Source organism: Peromyscus californicus, unplaced genomic scaffold (assembly GCF_007827085.1).
Source record: "Peromyscus californicus insignis strain IS unplaced genomic scaffold, ASM782708v3 Scaffold_11__1_contigs__length_118956290, whole genome shotgun sequence".
NCBI lineage: Eukaryota > Metazoa > Chordata > Mammalia > Rodentia > Cricetidae > Peromyscus > Peromyscus californicus.
Window position 1 is genome coordinate 36778021 of NW_026294402.1, and position 20167 is coordinate 36798187.

General features: G+C 49.2%; 1 protein-coding gene across 3 annotated transcripts in view; it reads right to left on the reverse strand.

Moving 5' to 3' along the window:
* Positions 1-20167, reverse strand: part of Grik4 (glutamate ionotropic receptor kainate type subunit 4) — a 431592-nt gene that overhangs the window by 101147 nt on the left and 310278 nt on the right. For all 3 annotated transcript variants that reach the window (XM_052757532.1, XM_052757513.1, XM_052757522.1), the window contains 3 exons: positions 10728-10889; positions 2501-2653; positions 1622-1726 (listed from right to left, as the gene is read on the reverse strand). In XM_052757532.1, the coding sequence (XP_052613492.1) occupies positions 1622-1726; positions 2501-2653; positions 10728-10889 (420 nt within the window). The remainder of the gene's footprint in view (positions 1-1621; positions 1727-2500; positions 2654-10727; positions 10890-20167) is intronic.

A 20167-nucleotide genomic window follows, 5' to 3' on the forward strand; every position in this document is an offset into this window, starting at 1 on the left:
TCCCAGACTCCCATGGGATAAAAATCTAAAACAGAGCTTTTAATAATTACCAAGGTGAGTTTTTGTTTGTTTTTTTTTTTTTGGTTTTTTTTTTTTCGAGACAGGGTTTCTCTGTGTAGCTTAGCGCCTTTCCTGGATCTCGCGCTGTAGACCAGGCTGGCCTCGAACTCACAGAGATCCGCCTGCCTCTGCCTCCCGAGTGCTGGGATTAAAGGCGTGCGCCACCACCGCCCGGTACATAATTTATCATAATAGTTAAGGACTGGACTTTAGGCAGGGCGTACATAGATCCCAAACCAGTTCTGCCATGACTTAGTTGTTCAAGGACAAATCAGTCATAAAACTCACAAGTGAAGACATTGATAAAAAAAAAAAAAGTACCTATTTGTGAGCTAGAAAGAGGATAAGTGAGTAAAATGATTTCCCTACAGCCTTGAGAACCTGAGTTCAGATGCCCAGTACTCACATATAGAGTCGGGCACAGTGGTGTGTGGCTACAATCCCAGCACCAGGGGACTTTAGAGGTAGATACTCAAAACCAACTTCTGCACATAGATGTGTATACAGATGAGCACACATATGCGCATATACATGAACACATACACGTCACGCAGAGTACCTATGCTTTTAGGGCAGAAAATAAATGAAATCATCTACTTTGTAGGCTTATATCAGCAAACACGTGCTACACTCACCCTGGCATAAAGCTTATGGTAAGCGTTCAACATAAAAGAGCGGCCACCATGACGGTGGTGAAGGTGAAGATAACGGTTCTTTCTAATTTGCTGGAAGGGTGGCTATTGAAGCTGTACAGAGGGACATTCCCTCGCCCAACCACTATGACAGTTAGGAGATCTTTAATATGCCAACTACCTGCTCTAATTAGTGACTGATTTGGTCTTTCCAGCCTTTCCTGAGTCAGAGAGGCCTCTAAATAAAGGGAGTTGATTATTAGGGGATGGCAAGGATAGAGACTTCTAGAGAGATGCTTGAAGTGGTTGTCAGAGTATGTTTCCTCTGAGTGAGGATCAGAGGAAAGGGAACAAGAGGGCTTAATGGAGAAGGAAGAAGCACACAGAGGACCAAAGTACTCTGAAGGGCAGAGCATCCCTAAGGTGATGGGAACAGCAACAGACAGGAGGGCAAGGGAGGGCTGGACTGGAGAAGAGCAGGACAGAAGGGGCAGTCCACCCCAACGCAAACAGCTGTCCTTGCCCACAGGGGATCCACCCTTTGCCTCATCAGCGGTGCCCCTGGACGCCAGCAGGGTTCAAGGGTTGGGGGAAATCCCTAACCCTTTCCATTGCTCCCAGAAAAAGAATAACCCAATAGCAAAGAGAAGCTGAGCATTCCTTTCTAAGCAACACCCCTTTGTCTCCTCCCTCCACAAGGCATAGGTGCCTCCCTCTTGATGTATTGCTGGCAGAACCCTCATGGGCTGATCTGGGACCAGATAGGATGAGGTAAGTGAAATTTGGGAACCTGGATCAGCATGAAGCCTGCTATCTGGGAGGGTGGGGGTGGAGACAGGACACTTGACAGCTGGAGGCCACTGGAACTAGGGACAGGGAAAAGGACAAAGAGAAGGCATCCGTCACCTTGGCAGCATAGGGAGGCTTACCTGCCGAAAACCATTCCTGGTGAACTGTAAGATTTTCAAGGCATAGTTGGACCTCTGACCTTTGCTGTTGAATTCAATGTGGCCGGTGAGACCTTCCAATTCTACCTGTCCAAGAGAGAGTGAGTTACAGCACCAAATAGACCCCACCCTATCTGGCCCCAAGCAAGCATCCCTCTTACACGCTACTTCACAGTGTTTGGAAACCCCCGTTCCATCCACTCTGAAACCGCAGAATCTGAGTGGAGGAAGAGGGGGCCCACATCCAGTAACCCCAAACCGTGTAAGCCAAAAGGAGCCAGCCACCATGATGACTTGAGTTCAGATTCAGCTCTCCCTGCCCCTAGTCGTGCGGGGGACTGTTACCAGCATTTTTCCTTTTGGGGAATCTGCTGACCCTGGGTCTGCAGGAAGTCAGGATACTCCCAACTCCTTTCAAAAGTTTAAGACTCCCTCCACACACACCTTCTCTCTCTAATGAGAGATGTCTTTTTCATGGGAGAAAAACATGGCTGGAGAGAGAACTCTGGGGAAAGCGAGCATCAAGCTAGAAGTCTGCAGACTGAGTCCCCTGAGGGACCGTAGTTTCCAGCAGCATGCAGCAGCTGAGTTGTGCAGGGGCTAGCTACCCCTGGGCAGGGGCCAGATTGCAAGCCTGAAATTCAGAACCCCTTTCTAGTTCAAGATCCAAGGACTGTTGTCCTGGGAATAAGCTGGCCGTGGATTCTTGCCAAGTGCGTTAAGAACTGGGGAACAAACTGGACCCAGGACCCGCTCCATTCAGGTGACGTTTTAGCCAGGGCTGTAACCCATCAGGAAAGCCTGGTCCCCAGCATCCCATCCCCGAGGCTGGGCACAAGCAGGCCTTCAGGCGCCCCTCACCATGCGCAGGTAGTTCATGAGGCTGGTGCCATGCTGCCAGATCTGGGCCGAGCCGCAGGACAGGGGCTTCACACCAATCTCCTGGCTCCGGTTCAGTTCCTGTACTGCTGTCACCACAGCATAGACGGCGTCAAACAGCAGGGCTGAGGACAGCTGGGGGAAGCAGAGAGGGCAAGTGGTAGGGGGTACAGAAAGGAAGAGAAGGAGGAGAAAAAAAGAGGACCAAGAGGGAGAGTACCCAAAGGCAAATCAGGGGGCACATTCAGTGGCCTCTGCCCGCGCCTTCCTCTGGTCCCACCCACGTCTGGGACCAAGTCTGCTTTCAAGAACTTTGCAACCTGCATCCTTCCAACAAAGGCTGCTCTGGGTTAAAGCAGCAAGATACACCTTTGGACTCCAAATTCTGTCTGTCTGTCTGTCTGTCTGTCTGTTTCTCTCTCTCTCTCTCTCTCTCTCTCTCTCTCTCTCTCTCTCTCTCTCTCTCTTTCTCTCTCTCTCTGAAATAGCATCTTCCATCACTTCCAGGAGTAAATCCACAGGACAGGAGGCAAAGCTGCTAATCCCAGGAGACCAGAAGGAACTTGGCCACACTACCAGGCTCAGGCATAGGTCACTTCCTCCCTGAAGTCACCCATGAAACTGTTCCTTCCTATATGTACCTAGGACTGCCATCTAGCTGTACCGTTCCATGTGGAATAATATGTGTGAAATGCATGGTAAGCTTAAAGTCTAAAATTTAGTAAAATTCCATTGCTATGACAGATGACAGGTGGGTATAAAGATAGCAGGACACCAACCAGGGTAACAGGAGTCGGGGCAGATCTACAACCACAACGGTCTGTGGGGGTCTACATAGAGAACCATCTAGTGGGGCACCCAAGAAAGTATTTCATGGAAGACGACACATTGGAACTGAGAGCAGAAGGATCTGAGTAGATGTGGTATCGGACATGGAGGTGGGGAGGAGATAGGAAGTTCAGAGGATGGGAGCTCCAGAGCAAAGGCTTGGTGGTGGAAAATGAGAAGCGTGCCTGGAGGCCATGGAGAGACAGTGACTCTGCACACAGGCAGGTGCCATGCCCTGGTGGGCCTCAACCTGCCCCACCAAGAATAGAGAGACTCTAAGGAGACCTTTGTGTCTGTCTCTTTGGCTACCAGATTATTCAAACCAGGGCCTCTAAGAAAGTGGAATTTTCCCAAGAATCTCACGCTCATGCTAGAAGCGGGAGACGACTGAAGCCTGGTGCCAGCCAGCAGAGGAACGTGTCTCCTAGGAGGAGATTTCACACAGTTTGACAACTTGTCAGACTACCACCATGCAGGAGGGACGGGAGCCCGGACAATGAAGATGGGTGGACCACACCGTGACCAGGACTGCTTAGTTATACATGCCTGCGTCTACTGAAACCTAAACCTCATGTCAGGACCCCCATGGACTCGCAGGTGGGCTGCTGGCTTTCTTCGTTCCTCTTGCCAGTGTGGTCACATCGAGTACATTTTCCTCTTCTCTTCACTTTTTCTTGTCTGCTTAATTGGTCTGTTGAGGATGGGTGGCGGGACCTAGCTCATTAGAGCTGCCAGAGCCCAGGCTCTGACCCTCACCACTCTGGAAACACCGGGAAGAGGTCAGTGTAGCTACGCTCATGTTTTTATCTTTCCTGTTAAGCAGCTTCCATTAGGCAAGAGGCATCTGTGCCCCTAGCATGAGGCCTTCTTGGTTGGCCCCAGAGACATACCTCTTCTTAAACTTTTTTTTTAAACTTTATTTTATGTGGATGGGTATTTTGACTGCATGTATATCTGTGTATCCTGTGTGTGCAGCACCCAAGAAGGCCAGAAGAGGTTTCCAGATCCCCTGGAACAGAAATTACAGATAGTTATGAGCTGCCATGTGGGTGCTGGGATGCAAATCTCAGACCTCTGGAAAGAGTAACCAGTGCTCTTAACCTCTAGGCCAGCTCTCCAGCCCTTAAGATATATCTTGATTTGAATTAAGTCTTGACTGACATCTGCCTGATGAGTGAAGTCAATGTCAGCAGGTTTTGTAGTGGGGAAGGCCCAGAGGACTGGGAGGCTGGATACAGTAGAAACACAGCTGACTCTTGTGCCTGGGGAATGTACCATCCAGGAGGAGCTGTAAACATACAGAGCCTGCACAAGGAAAAAAGTCCTGCTCCATACAGATGCCTCTGTGGTCAGCACTGTTTAGAGGGAGTTGGGGGACAGTTCAGAGGATGAAAACACAGAAGCACATGCTAGGTGGTAGAATTGAGGAGCACTCCTGGAAGGGATGATGTGACTAATGACTCAGTGTATAGGTTGGGGGTGGGGCAAGAAAGGCAGGCAGAATTCCGTGGAGGAAGACACTGAGGTGCTAGGGGGCAGTTCCTCCACTGGTAGCGTGATGTCTGCCCCTGGCAGTTCTGTCTCTTCCCATCCAGCTTGCTCATCAGAACACACCTTTGGGAGGATCTGGAGAGCATGTCCTATGTGACGGAGTACTTGCTCCTACCTTCTGTCTGGCTGGGCTCTAGGACACTGGCCCCTCCAAGGTTGAAGGGAGGGAGGGAGGACACAGCCCTCCAGTCAGAGGACACAGAGCACGAGAGAGCAAGGTGTAGAGGAAAGCACTGGGGAGCACAGTTCGACTCTAGGTCTTCCTTTAGATGCTGAGTGACCCTGGACACCTTGCTGAAGGCCAAGCAGGGATCGCTCTTATCTATAAAAGAGGCAGCATCCCAGCCTCACAAGCCTGTAAATGTCATCAGGTACAGGGGTGAGCATTACAGGGGCGTCCGTATAATCTCATATCCAGGGAGTTAGCGGTGCTCAGGAGAAGGTGATGGGGAACAGGAGAAGTAGGATGCTACAAAAGCCAAAAAGCAGACTGGACAGATGCATGATTACATAAAGGACTGTGGTCTCTAGTAGGCACTGAGTGCGCTGACTTCTGATAATCTTTCCAAGCACAACCGCAGGGAAGAGCAGCCCACAGCCAAAAGTTACCTGCCTTGCAAAGCCACCTAGCCAGTGTATCCCCTCCTCCTTCCCCCCCTCCTTCGTTCCTCCCTCCCTTCCTTTCCTTGCTGCTTCTTTCTAATCTTATTCAGACCCTGCCATTTATCAGGTCCCATCTGTGTATGTTAACATCCTCCCCAGTCTATGCAGATACACGCAGAAAAGCCACAGAGTCCCTGCTGCCTCCATCAAGTCTCCTGCCTTCCCAGTTCCATCTGACTTTGTCTCTGGGCCGTGGCCTTGGGGCCATCTATAACCTGAAGTCTGAGCAGGTAAGGGTACCCAAATCCCAGGCCCCAGGTTCCATCCAAGAGCGGAAAACTCTGCAGCACTGCTGAACTGGCTGAGCATCCTCACTGCTCTGAGGCCCCTCTGCCCTGCCACTGGCCCCTGCTCTCCTCTACCCACTGCCCTTGTCCTAGTCCCGGCTCCTTCCAGGGAGTCAAGGCTCACCTGCTTAGCATCTGCTGCTCCTCCTCAAGCTTACAACTGTCCTGTCCCTTGTACCTCATTCCCCACAGAGCACATGTGGCCCCCTCATTAAAGGCTGCTCACATTTCCTTGCTGAAAGAATGTGTAAAAATGATGGATGCTGTAGATGCCCTTTCCAGCTCTGACTAGCATCTACCTGAGTGTAGACCAATGCTGTGAGCTTGTTGCTTTTGGCTTCTAGGTCATAAAATTATTTCATTGCTACTTCATAACTGTAATTTGGCTACTGTTATGAATCTGATACCCAGGGTCTGCGGCACCCACACCCCTGCCACACCTAGTTCACCTCCTGGCCTTGTTGGTTGGCTGTCCTTGTGCCAATTAAGATGTGAACCATTAGCCGGTGTTGCCTGCCTAGACCCTGTTCTCCTGCTTCCTCCCATTTTGTTTGTGTTCTCTGTCCCCTCATATTGTCATCAACTTCTGGTCCAGCTATGTCTGGGTCAACTGAGTCACCCATCCTCTGCTAATGTGTAGCACAAAGTAGACCAGATCTGACCCATGAACCTGAGCGGAGGGCTGTGATTCTCGGGAGTGTATTCTCTCTCCTAGAAGATACCGCCTTTCTTCTCTTTCTAGATAAGACTGTATCTGGACGCAATGCCTGGACCCACTGCAGTCAGCTTAGCTCTGGGTTAAGTACGGAGTTGACACCAAAGATGACTGAATAGAGAATGAGCGGGTCTGGGGCTCCAGTTACCTTTCCCTCAAGTCTTGCTATGCTGTGAGACACCTCATTGCATTTTAATTAGGTTCCTGCCACTAGCAACTAAGAGCATCCTAATTGGTATAGGAGACCCAGGGATTCCCCTATCTCTCAAGGTAGTGCTGCTCAAGGTCCCAAGACAGGCTTGCAAGCCATGCCCTCTTGAGGCCCCCTTCCTCCTCTGAAGGCTGGACATTGGTTCCTGAGGGACCACGCATGATTTCAGAGGAAGCTGGTCACATCATTACTCCCCCCTCCAGCACATGGCTGCTGCTAGTCCCACTCTGGCTGGGATGAGGCTTCCTTGGCTGATGATTTCTGTCTATCTGCCTGCTGCCCGCACACCATGTGTGTGTTCTGTATACATGTGTATGTGTTCATATGTATGTGTATACATATATATGCACAAATATGTGAGTGCATGTACACCTGTGTCCACAAGTGTGCCTTCCTCTATTTCTCTCTTCCTTATTTTTTTGAGACAGGGGTCTTTCCCTGAGCCTGAGACTCATCAATTGGCTAGACTAGATGTCCAGCAAGCTCTGGGGTTCCTCTTGCCTCTACTCCTCATAGTACTGGGGTCACTAGTGAGCAGTACCAAGCTAGCTTTTATGTGGGTGCTGAGGATTGAAACTTGGACTCATATGCTTGCCTGCCCACACGCTCATCTCCCTAGCCCCAGCTGACTCTTATTAGTACATTATCCAAATGCTGAGAGGTCAGTGTGTGCCTGTTCCCAATGTCCTTTGTCATCTCTGACTCCAGGGCCTTCGTGATCCCTCAGATACTTCTTGTAATTACAATTCAAGCTGGGGACATTGGGAGAGGGACCAAGTGGGTGGGAAATTACCAAGGTTCCTATCTCATCTCTACCTACATATGGCCTTCAGAGAGTGACATGGGTAAAGTGTCCCCAAGGATACTGTACTTCCTAGGTCTTCTCTGTTGAGCCTGGACTAATTCAAGTTAATACCCTGTATACTGGAACATATTCCACCCCCAGGACAGTCTCCTTGGGGCCCTTCATCCTTCATATAGACGCCTATATGCTTCTATAGGCTCCTGGCCATCTACCTAGGACACTCATCTCATCTTGCTCCCTCCCGAGAATTTATTTCCTACCCCTCACTCCTCTTGCTAGTCTGCCCCACTTGCCCATCTCTTTCCTTTTCTTTTCAATTCTCTTTTGCAAATCCCAGCTGCCAGGGAGTAAGACTCTGCCATCCCTGCCAGTCCGTCAGTGCCCTCGTGGTTCAGCTGTCCATGCCAAGCCATCTCTTCATTGGCCTAATTGCCTTCTCCCTCTGCTATTATCGACTAATTCCATGCTGGAAAGCATTTGGGCCACAGTCAGTGAAAAGTGGCTTGTGTCATGAAAGGCTTTGTCCCCATCTCTACTTCTGAGTCCATTGGGAAGGGAAGGAAGACATTTCTTCTGCCCCTTCTCCTTCCTCTCCATTTCTCATTTCTCCCGTGATTGACTCCTCCATCTTTCTGAGGCCTCCGCTGCCCATCTGTGTGGGTGCATGTCCGCCTCTTGGTTTTGTCTCTGTTTCTGCCATCCCTGTCTCTTCTAAATTGTAAATCCCCTCACTGGCTCAGTCCTCATTTGAAATCCCCTCTTCTTTCTTGGCACCAACAAGCTGTTTGGCAAGGAACCCTCTATTCTCTTGTTTTCATATTTTCATTTGGGTCTTCATTGTTATTTTCTTTTGAGCTGGTTTTGCAAATTGTTTCGGGGAATGAAAGACTGTAGAAATTAAGATGAATCAATTCTGACTCAGGGAGCTGTGGCTAGGTTCCCTTCCCTCCCTGAAATGAAAACAAGAATATCTTCTAGGCACACACCTGTAACCCACACCATCCCCACAGTAGGAAGTAGTGGGTTCGCAGAATCCTCCTAGAGGCCCATTTGCAGATGAACCTCTGTAAGCTTCAACTTTGCTCCCCAAAATAATATGAGGGCAGGGACCATTAAGATCCCATGGACTAGTTCTTACAATCTGGATTTTATTCAACAAAATAAACACTTAATTACAAACATCTGCTTTAGCCTAAATTCTAATTACTTAATCTAGCCATCTGTAATTTTAATGATTTCCCACGATTTTTGTTCTTTGCGGCATGATTAATGGGAATGGCATATGAAACTAGTGGGTGTGTGTGTCCCTTCCCAACAGTCCCTCTGCGCTGGCTTTGTCTCAGGCAGGAAGCGCATCTGCGGCATACCACTGGCCACCTGGAAGCTTCTTGGCCAGGGAAGGTGCCCCAAGCTTTCTCCTGGATATCTTTAGCCCAATCCTTCCTTTGAAACCCTACAATCCAGACTCCGCATTTGAGGAGCCCCACCTGGGATTGTGAGAAGGCGGGGAAATGGGGCAGCCTCTCATACAAGCCTAAAGAGGAAAAGAGAGGAGAGTCGAGAGGGGAGAGATGCTGTATAGGAAAGAGAGGGAAATAGAAAGGCAGTTAAAGGGAGGGAAGGGAAAGGGGAGGTGAGAGAGAGAGTGGAGGAGAAGACAAAGTCTGGGAGAGAAGAGGAAGAGAACAGACATCCCGCAGAGGCAGGGGCCCAGGCAGCCTTTCTGTAACTCAGCACAGCCCATGCTGTGGCTTCCTGGAACCTACTCCTTCACCTTCTGGCTCACTGCCATGAAAAGCTGGGCTGTCTGTGGTGAGAATTCCTCGGCCTCCAGAGAGGCGGGAAGAGGTGGCCCCTGAAAAGTACGCTGCAGAAGTGAGAAGGCTTAGAGGAATGTGCTCTAGTCGCTGCTGCCAGCTTCCCTTCCAGGCTCTGGAGGTGACAATGTTTGTGACACCTTCCTTTCTTCTCAGAGGCCATTGCAGAGAGGATGGCGGCAAAGTTCCCTACAGGGAGAAGCCGATGTAGGCTCTAGCCCTGACTGTGCTAAAAAGAGGCCCCCGGAGACCCCCACCTGTCAGCCAGCTCTTCTGGGCTTGTTTTCTCATTGTCAGAAGGGGTGGCCATCTTTGAACTGTTACTAGCATGCATGAGGAAGGAAAAAGTCCAAGGCAGGTAATATTATGGGATGTGTTACAGTGCCTAGGCAGAAGTAAACCTGAGTAAAAACAGATGCCCTTCATGCAGGCAAGAAGGCCTAAAAGGAAGCCGGGCGGTGGTGGCGCACGCCTTTAATCCCAGCACTCGGGAGGCAGAGGCCGGCGGATCTCTGTGAGTTCGAGGCCAGCCTGGGCTACCAAGTGAGTCCCAGGAAAGGCGCAAAGCTACACAGAGAAACCCTGTCTCGAAAAACCAAAAAAAAAAAGAAGGCCTAAAAGGGCCAGAAACGGGAAAGTAGATTTAAGGAGGAGCAGGACCTGTGACGTCACACAGAGACTGACCTGAGTCTGGGGCTCAGTTTGTTTGCACGCCAGCAGAACACTGTCTGCTCCCCAGATCCCGGGGAGCCTAAGACCCTGAAGCTGGCTAGGAGGGTGACTCATGGGAATACCTGCTGCAGGTGGCTTCCACGTGGTCTTAAGAATGAGACAGAACATGCTCCTACTCTACTCAGGGGAACCAGACCCTTCTCCTCCTCCAGGTCTTGTACATAAAGCACGGATGGCAAGTCTCATACCAATTAATAACAGGGATACTCCGGGGAGTATGTGCTTTAGTCCACTGTATCATTGGGCAAATATCAGTGTACACTTACACAAACGACGATGACCATGAAGTCCCAGGCAAAACATTCATCTGAAATCACTGCTTATTGTGTGGTCCTTAACTGACCAAACCATTGTGATTCAGCTCCTGACTGTGTTTGCCTCCCACCTTCAAGAAGGCCTTCTCTAACCTCTGCAGGCCTCCTCTTGGCTTTCAGCAGCATTATTGGACCTCCAGAAGCCATTCTTCCAGATGTAGAGTGGCTCACCCTCCCTGCCATGGCGCATCTTGGAGGCCAATGACTTTGGCCCTGCCTCATTGTGTGGACTATGTGGGAGACCACAGAGAGTGTTAGGGCCCAAGATCATCTAGAGGACACTTACCGCAGGGCCAGTGAAGGGCACATGGTCACAGTTCTCCTGCCAGGATTGGTTGAGGCTCTGGGAGAACTCTTGGAAGAAAGCATGGGATTGGTTGAAAATGGAAAATCCTAAGATGTTGACTCTGTCGTCCACAAGGCTGTCCATTCTCTGGAGGGAGAACTCCTGGGAAAACGGGACAATTAGAAAGAAAGAGTACAGTTAGGATGGAGGCGGAGAGGAACGAACACTATGGAGCACATGTAGGGCTCTGAGCCAGCTCTAGACACATGAGGTGCTCCATTGAGTGCTCAGTATACAGAATAACTAAGAGTGGTTCTTCTAGGATCTGCAGTGCTGGGGTTTGGGGAGAAAAAGAGAATTCAGGAGATTAGCTCCTAAGCAAGGTAAATACAAGACATGCCAGGTGAAGAGAGACACACAGAATATGTGGGGCTGGTGGAAGGAAGGTCACGTCCTCTGCAGATCATATCTGGAGCCAGGCCTGAAGGCAATTTCTGCACAGAGAATGTGGGTCAGCAAAGGTTATTCCCTCCAGAAGTCATCATACAAAGGTTCTGAGGGGAGAAAGGATGTGGCCATTGGTACTTTGATAAAGGCATGAGCTCCTCCTTGAAGTATGGTTCTACCATCAAAACCACCCCAGAGGTCTTTCTCAAAACGGACCACCACTACCATACTGCCTGTGTCTGTATGCCTGGAGCTGTATCCAGAGTGGAATAATCACTAGTTCCCTAAGTCTCATGCACATCAAAGTTCCAGAAGCCTGGGGAAGATGGAGGGGTCTGCTGGGGTCAGAGCCCACAGGTCTGAATACGAGGGAGGATCCCAGACTAGTCCTGTAAGGGGATGGGGGAGGAGTGTTAGCGGAATGTGAAAGTCGTTTGCTTTCTAGAAATGTCAACCTGAAGGTATGCAGGCAAGGCTGTATCTTCATTTGTCAGTATGGTTTTCAGTGGTTTCATACATATGCAAGCATTTCTTACGTGCTAGACGCTGATCTAGCCAGAGAGGACTTGCATTAGGGGGATGTCCTTGTACTCAAGGGCCTTACAGGAGCCGAATGCATTATCATTTCAGACAGCTATGGGTGTGGGAGCAGGGGCTTCTGCCGTCAGAGAACTGGGGAATCTGGGGCAGTGACATCTAGAAGTTCAAGGGTGTTCATCCAGTCATCCATGCTCTGATGGTCAATGATGGATGTCATTTTGACAGGATCTTGAATTACCCAAGAGCTAAGTCTCTGGGCGCATCTGTGGGGAATTACTTCAGTTATATTGTCCTCTGGCCACACCTGGGAAGGCTGTCTTGAGCAGGTTAATTTGTGTAGGAAGACACACACTAAAAGTAGGTGGCACTGGACTGCACAAAGAGGTGGAGGATGGCCCCGCACAAGCACTCATTGCGCTCAGCTTCTTGATTATGGATACAATGTGAGCAGCCTTCTTAAGCTCCTCCCTCTATGACCTACTTCCCGGTTATGATGGATTGTAATCTTCAACTATGAGCCAAAATGAACTCTTTCTCCTTTAATTTGATTTGGCCTAGTATTTTATCCCAAAAATATGCTAGGTAACTAAGACACATGGTCTTTGCCCCATCACCCAGTCTCTGCCCTGGACTGCCTTTGGCCCCATACAAGGAAACCATGGGAAAGGATGCAGGTTCTTCAGCTCACTGGTCTGTTCCTGCAAAAGTACCTTCAGATGTGGAGCAGGCCATCCTCTCAGACTGAAGCTATATCCATCGCATGCTCATTCTGAGTGCCTCACACACAGCTCGCTGGCCCATGGGCACACAGTATTTACAGCCACTAAAAACGACCCATCAGTCACTCCGCATGATTGACAGATGGAGGGTGCCTTGGGCTTGCTTCCTGGCCAGGTGGACACACTGCTTTCCTTTAGGTGGTCTCCTTTTCTGATGACGTTGCTCTCCTAGCCCATGGTACTCCCACTTGTCTCTTGCCCCCACCTCCAGCCACTGCCAGGACCTTAGGCTGCAGGCCTGACCTTAGGCTGCAGGCCTGAGCTTATGTACCCAGATCCCAGTCTTGTCAGCTTTTGCTTGCATACTGGAGTTACAAAGACTCCTTTGGAGCCACCAACCCCAGCAGAGCAGATTTGGATGAGGATGAAGTGTGTTTTGGACTCTGCCACCCTCCCATTAGGGGATCACAGACGTGCCAGAGAATGTACTGATTCATAAGCTGGTATTATGCCCTGTCTCTCTAACAGGGCAGCTGCCCAGCCACTGTGGGCTAGCAGCAGGCATGAGGGGGCAGATGGCTAATGAGAAAAGATGTATTTGGCAGGGACGAGGTGACTAAGGCACAGAGCCAGGCTGTTGTTTGGAAGCCAAGGGGCTTTGCTGGCCATGGATGGTGAAGGTTAGGGATATCCACTCATTCTGGCCTCCTTATCAATATGGGCAGACAAACCTGATAAATGAAGGCCCATTTCACAGAAGCCCTGATATCTTGGATGTCCATATTCATAATGGCACTAGAGAGTACAGAATAGATAACAGCTTCCGGGTCAAATCCAGCTTCCTCCCCATCCTGGGTGTATGACCCTGAGCAAGGACTTTCACTTTTCTGGCCTTTGCAGCCACTCTTTGCAAAGTAGGAGGGATACTATGAGAAACCTCCTACGAGAACACGGCCCACAGAATCAGCTAAGCATGGCACATAAGTGCCCAGAAACTGAAGCAGAAAACCCAGGGCCTGCACGGGTCCACCCCAGGTCCTCTGTGCATGTGCTATGGCTGCTAGCTTGGTGGTGTTGTGGGACTCCTAACAGCAGTAGCAGGTGGGTCTCTGACTCTTCTGTCTGCTCTTGAGACTCTTTTCCTCCTATTGGGTTGTGTGTCCAGCCTCAATATTAGGGCTTTTGTCTCGTCTTGTTGTGTGTTGTTTTGTCCTGTTTGGCTGTAAATCTTTTGGAGGCCTGCCCCTTTCTGAAGAGGTAATGGAGGGGGAGTGTGGATTAAGGGGAGAGGGGAGGTGGGGAACCGGGAGGAGTGGAGGGAGGGGAAACTGTGGTCAGGGTGTATTATATGAGAAAAGAATCTATTTTCAATAAAAAAAATTAATAATAAAAAAGAAACCTTCTATGTTGTTCCAAGAAACAATCAAGGTTCCTGAGAAATGGCCTACCACTGGGTAAAACTCTGATCCACAAAGGCCGAGGATCAGAGTTTGATCCCCTGGACCCACATATAGCAGGTGAGAACCAACTCAAGCCAGGTTGTTCTCTGATTCCTCTATAGGAACACTGTGGCATACACATGGCATGATGTACACTCACCCACCCACCCATTCCCCACACACTAGTAAATAAGCAAGTAAAGAAAAGAAGAAACAATCCAGATATAAAGCAGGCTCATCATCATCGTCTGGCAAGGGAGAAGTACTCAGTGGATAACAGTTACTGAAATACTCCCGCGAGATTTGAGTAGCATCTGACCCTCTCCTTCCTTAGTTCCACTTGGAAGCCTGAGGGAGGAAGTACCTCCTTCAGCATGCTCTTGGCAGAGTCAGAATGAATGGGTTAATTGCAGACACTCAGAGGCAGTCTCCCCAGAAGTCAGCCCGTCTGGCTTGCCGCCTTTCAATCCCTACCTGACTCTATTCTATTTCCTAGTTTCAAAGGCCTCTTAAGATAAAACGATTTCACGGGCCTCCTTGGTGATTCGTGCTATTTATGACGACTCATTGGAGAGCTTGCAGAAGGACAAGAAAGAGATGGCAGGTCCCTTTACTGCAATTCCCGGGACAAGGCAGGATGTGACTCTGCCAGTATCTGGACTGTTAGGGGAGAGGGGGAGAGAGAGGGAGGGAAAGAGGGAGGGAGAGAGGGAGGGGAGAGAGAGAGAGAGAGAGAGAGAGAGAGAGAGAGAGAGAGAGAGAGAGAGAGAGAGAGAGAGAACTTAGAATCTCCTGCTGTTTCTGAAGCAAACTTCCTGAGAGTTCAGAAAACCACCGACAGCGACCCATTTGCATACAATGAAAACCTTCAAAGGCAGTATTTCCCAAAGTCTGTTCCTGTAGACATTAGCTTCCCAAGAGAAGTGGACAGAAATTTCACTAAAACAAGGTTCCATGTTCAGATAACGTTAGAAATGGCCACTTATTCTATCTGCCTCTTTAAGATTCACAGCACACCCTCGCGTGCTGAAGGTTGAAAGCAGTCCTGCAGTGAAGCGGCTGGCTTAATTTTGTTTAATCTCAAATTTTTCAAACACATTGACTACAGAAAATATATTTCCCCCTTCAAATCTGTGTCTCACGGCAGCATTCTGCAGAACACAATTTGGGTACTGCTACCTTAAATACATTCAGAGAAACATTATAAACCCCAAATCAGGTGGAGGAGATGCTGTGCCAAGACAGATATTCCATGAAATTAACAAAATTCAGGCTTGGAAAAGAGGAAGGCTCATCTGACGTTTGTTTCCCATCTCCAGCTTTAACTGTGAATGCAAATGTGGACCATTCAAGTTTCTGTAGCCTTCCTGTCCCCGCTGCCCTCCATCTAGCCTGACTGATGGACACTTTCATAAAATGACAGACAGGGCTAGGGGAGGTCCCTAGGAGTGGGTAGGTTTTCATGGGGGATCCAGACAGAACTGGGGTATTTCAGTCTCCCAGTAAGGGCAAATGGCCACATCAGGAAACAGAGACCAAGACGTAATCTTCCACACCTCCTCATGGGCATGGCTGTGTGACAGCCCTTTGCACAATGTAGACTCTCTCCAAAGGGCTGTATGTCCCCCATAGAGAAAGATAAACAACTCTCACTGCGAACCTCACTCACTGCACCTAGAGGAGTGCCTACTTCCTAGAATCTGATTGGCTAATGTTAGTGGAAGGACCAGTGATTGACGGCATCCCAGTACCTTAAGGTCCTCACTGTAGCCATCTCTGTCACTAAGCACAATCTTACACCCATGAAAGATACAAGAACATGAGCCCAGGTTGTGCCAGCCCCTGACTGCTTGCTTTCTTGCCACTGGGTTCTGTCATCACAATAAACTTTAAAATGTTTGTATGCCGCTCCATGTGTGTGTGCACACGCTTGTGCATATTATGGTGTGTAAAATCCAAATAACTACAGCTGAAGGTGAATACAGGGGGTTTCAATGGCATGAAAGAATGCTCATGGGTAAGGGCTATGTGGAATGGTTACCACAGATGGTAGAGCTCAATGGAGCGCCCTCCCCTTTCTCTTGAAGATGTGACATTTCCCAGGTCTTGGTTCACATAGTCATCCATTCATGGGTTGACTGCACGAAGCTCCCTAGACTGTAGGAACCACCTAGGCCAGGAAGCAAGGGCAGGCTATGGGTAGAGCACTGAGTGGGGGATAGGGTCTAGGGAAGGGGGGATGTTCAAGGGAGAAGGGAAAGAGGGGCAGGGAGACTGAGGTTACCATTGCTCTGTCTGCCTCCTTCTCCCACTGCAAGAAGCCATTCTGGGCTATTTTTCAAATGAGAAAAGATTTGCTAGCTACATGCCTCATCCTACTCAGGGTCCAAATATCAAGAAACCCACAGCTTGGGTGCCAGGGACTTAGGACAGCGGGTGGAGAACAAATCTGTGCTTGTGGGCAGCTTCTGTACAGGGCCAGGGGAGGGGAAGGTGTCCTCTCTGAGGACCTCGTGCCTGCACTAACCACCCAAGTCTATTAGTGGACCCAGGAACAGGCCAAGGTTTTTCAAATGGAGCTGTGAGTAGAAGAGCTCTTAATGACTGATTCTGCAAGTGTCTGGCTTTAAGAGAAAAGCAAAACACCAAGTCAAGACCATTTCACAGCCCACACAACCCTTCTCCTCTACATTCTTAGTCCAGATATGCATCCTGGTCCCTGGTACATAAACTCGAGACTGCAGCCTCAGTTCCCTCTTTTTGAAACTCTATGGCCACTTCATCGATGATTCCACCAAATCTGCCTCCTAAATCTCCCTTGAATTTGTCCCTTCCTTTCCAAGCATACTGGTGTATGCCCTCATCATCTCTCTCCTGTGAGGGCAGCATATTTAATGCATATCATGCAGCTGATCTCGGGAGACAAGGCCACTAAATTGTACAACTCTATTTTTTTCCTGATGGCAGCGCAAATAGGGCCTACTGCCATTGTGCAATGTGACAGTCTCATTGGAAAACAGAACACTTGTGTTGGAAAGAACAGACAGGTTTGGGGTTTAATGCTCATTTGCACAGATCGTAGGCAGGTGGTCCACGGTGGTCTGTCTCTGCAGTGTCGATTCCTTTACCTACTATAGTAGATGGAAACGTCATCCACCTCGTACAATAGCGCCCGGCACACAGGAACCCCCAGACACGTGAGTTCTCTCGTCTCCAAGCGCAGTCAGTCCCTGTGCTGCAACTTTAAACAAAGAGGGCCCGAGCAGCAGCCTTCTCCCCTCCTTCTGGCGACCCTGAGCTGCATCTGACCCGAGGGTTTCTCCACACCCACTTCTCTTCCACATCCCTTTGCAAGAAGCTATTCTTAGCTCCTTGTCAAATGAGATCACTTAGCCAGGTTGTCATAAGGTGTTAATTGCTTGGTGAGGCTATTTGTGTCCAAATAGGAAGGCTGGAGTTCAAGTTCTGGACTCTTTTAGCCCTAAATAACATGAACAAAGCAACGATTATAGTACTAACTGCTACAGTCTACTGGCCACCAACTGTGTGCCGGTCAGAACTGAGCGCATTTCACCCAGGATATCTATCTATGTATCCTTAGCGCAAGCCTTGCGGTGGGGGAGTTAATCTTGACATCTCATGGCTTCCAAGACTGAGCATCCAAGTGGCTGTCCCAAGGCCACACAGCTCGTAAAAGGGAGTCATGAATTCAAACTCGGGTCCTGCTGACCTCAAAACCAGTGCTCTGTGTGAGCGCACGATGTACATATCACAAAGTCACAAGTACAGGGATTTCATTGGGGCAAGGCTATAAAATAACCAAGGCCACTGAGTCAAAGCTAATCTCAGAACACACACATGGCAACTACAAACCCAATGGTCTGAGGGAGGGAGAGGCTACGAGACATCGGCTAAGTTTCTTCCTGACAGGGACTTTTCTTACAAAGGGACCTGGGGCTTTGTAGAGGCTCCAGATTGGGCACCTGGATGGCAATGGATAGGGGTTTGGGAAAGCTGTGGCTGTTCTTCATCCTCTGCTCAGCATGAGGAGCCCGTTGGAGTAAGAGCAACACTAGATATGAGGAGGTGGAGGAAGAATTGGGAATGGATACTGGAGAATTGGCATGGAGCAGGATGTGTTGGCTCAGCTTCATGAACTTGGCCAGCTTCTGCAGAGAGCTGGTCAGGTCTAGCAGTAGCCTTCATTGGCCATTTTCCTGGCAACCATGGGCCCTGATGGCCCATGAGCTCCTGTTGCTTAGGGCTGGCGTGTTCTCTTCTGTGCCCCTGGCACCTCAAGGAAACTGTTGAAAATAAAAACTACCTCTTTGGGTCGGGGAGGAGGGCACGGGGAGCTGCGGAGATGTCCCAGTCAGTAAAGTGCTTATCACACAGCATAAGGACCAGAATTCAATTTCTAGAACCCACATTAAAAAAATATACATATGAACACTTAAAATCCCAGCATTGAGGGTGTGGGGTGGAGCCAAGACTGGTAGATCCCAGGGTTCATTGGCCAGCCAGCTTAAACCCAACCACTGAAATGGTCCATCTCAAAGACACGGTGAAGGCTCCTGAGGAATAACAGTTCAAGTTGACCTCTGGCCTCCACATACGCAGGCATGTACACACACACACACACTCATAAACAAGCACTGCCACTTGGGTTTGGTGAACAACCACAATGCTTGCACAGGAGAACAAGCATGGAGCTGGACAAGAGCTTTGAAACCTTGCATTCTCCATTGCTCTTGGGTCCTATAGTTTCATCTCTGAAACCCGACACTTCGGAAACCAATTTGTTAAATTCTTTGTTCTTTTCTCTTTTTTTCTTCTAACTAGATATGTTTCCTTGCTGTGGGATGGTCTGTATGGCAAATGTGTTGCTGATTAGTCAATAAATAAAACACTGATTGGCCATTGGCTAGGCAGGAAGTGTAGGCGGGACAAGGAGGAGAATAAAGCTGGGAAGTGGAAGGCTGAGTCAGAGAGACACTGCCAGCTGCCACGATGACAAACAGCATGTGAAGATGCCGGTAAGCCACGAGCCACGTGGCAAGGTATAGATTAATGGAAATGGATTAATTTAAGATATAAGAACAGTTAGCAAGAAGCCTGCCAAGGCCATACAGTTTGTAACCAATATAAGTCTCTGTGTTTACTTGGTCGGATCTGAGCGGCTGTGGGATTGGCAGGTGAGAGAGATTTGTCCTGACTGTGGGTCAGGCATAAAACTCAAGCTGCATTTCCTCATTCTAAAATCACAGATACGATAGTTCAGAGTGCTGTTGTTGAGGTTCAGGGGAGGCAGTGTATAGGAAAACTGTGTGTGTTCAGGAAATAGGATACAGGCTCTCTGAATTATTACCATATTTGTCATGTGCTTTCAAATGTCATTAATAGGCATTAAGGAAGACAGGGTGGCCAGGGAACCTTTATGAAGCACAGTGTGCCTGCTGCAAAGGTGGCCATTTGCTCCTGTTGGCCCTGGAACCTTACTGACTGTTTTTAATTTTTATTGAGATAGGGTCCTACCATGTAGCTCTGGCAGACCTAGAACTTGCTATGTGGAACAGGCTGACCTTGAACTTACAGAGATTCATCTGCTTCTGTCTCCTGAGTAATGGAATGTGCACCACCACACCTGGCTCCTTTAATTTTTTTACATTAATTTATTTAGTGTGTGTGTGTGTGTGTGTGTGTGTGTGTGTGTGTGTGTTACACATGTGTCACAGTATGTGTGTGGAAGTTAGAGGCACGACTTGCAGGAGTCAGTTCATTCCTTCTACTGTGTGGGTTTCAGGGTTCAAACCCGTGCCGGGCCTGACGTCAAGTGCCTCCATCTATCTGCTGAGCCAGCTCAGCTCCCTGCCAGGGCCACAGGCAACCTATAAAGTGAATTATCTCAGCACCGCTACAGCTTCTGGAATCTTCTCAGTTTAGCCACCTGGACCCAACTGGGTTGTGACTGTCCTTATGGTCCTTCATTCCAGAACACGTCACGTTTCTTACCCATCAACCCCCTTCTCAGCAGGGTCTTCTTTTCCACAAGTCTTGGCCTTTGGTCCCCGCTGTACCACATTCAGCCTCAGCCCCTGAACTGCCTGGGAGAGGAGGCTGCCACCTTATGTCACCTCAACCACAAGGGATTTACTAAACATCCATGTATTCTTGAGTATGCGCGTACCTGCTCCCCCTGGTGTGGCTCTACACGGCTGGAAGGGTACTTTCTGGCGTAACACCACACTAACACAGGATGGGGTTTCTACACTTTCCCACTTAGAGAATGAAGAAG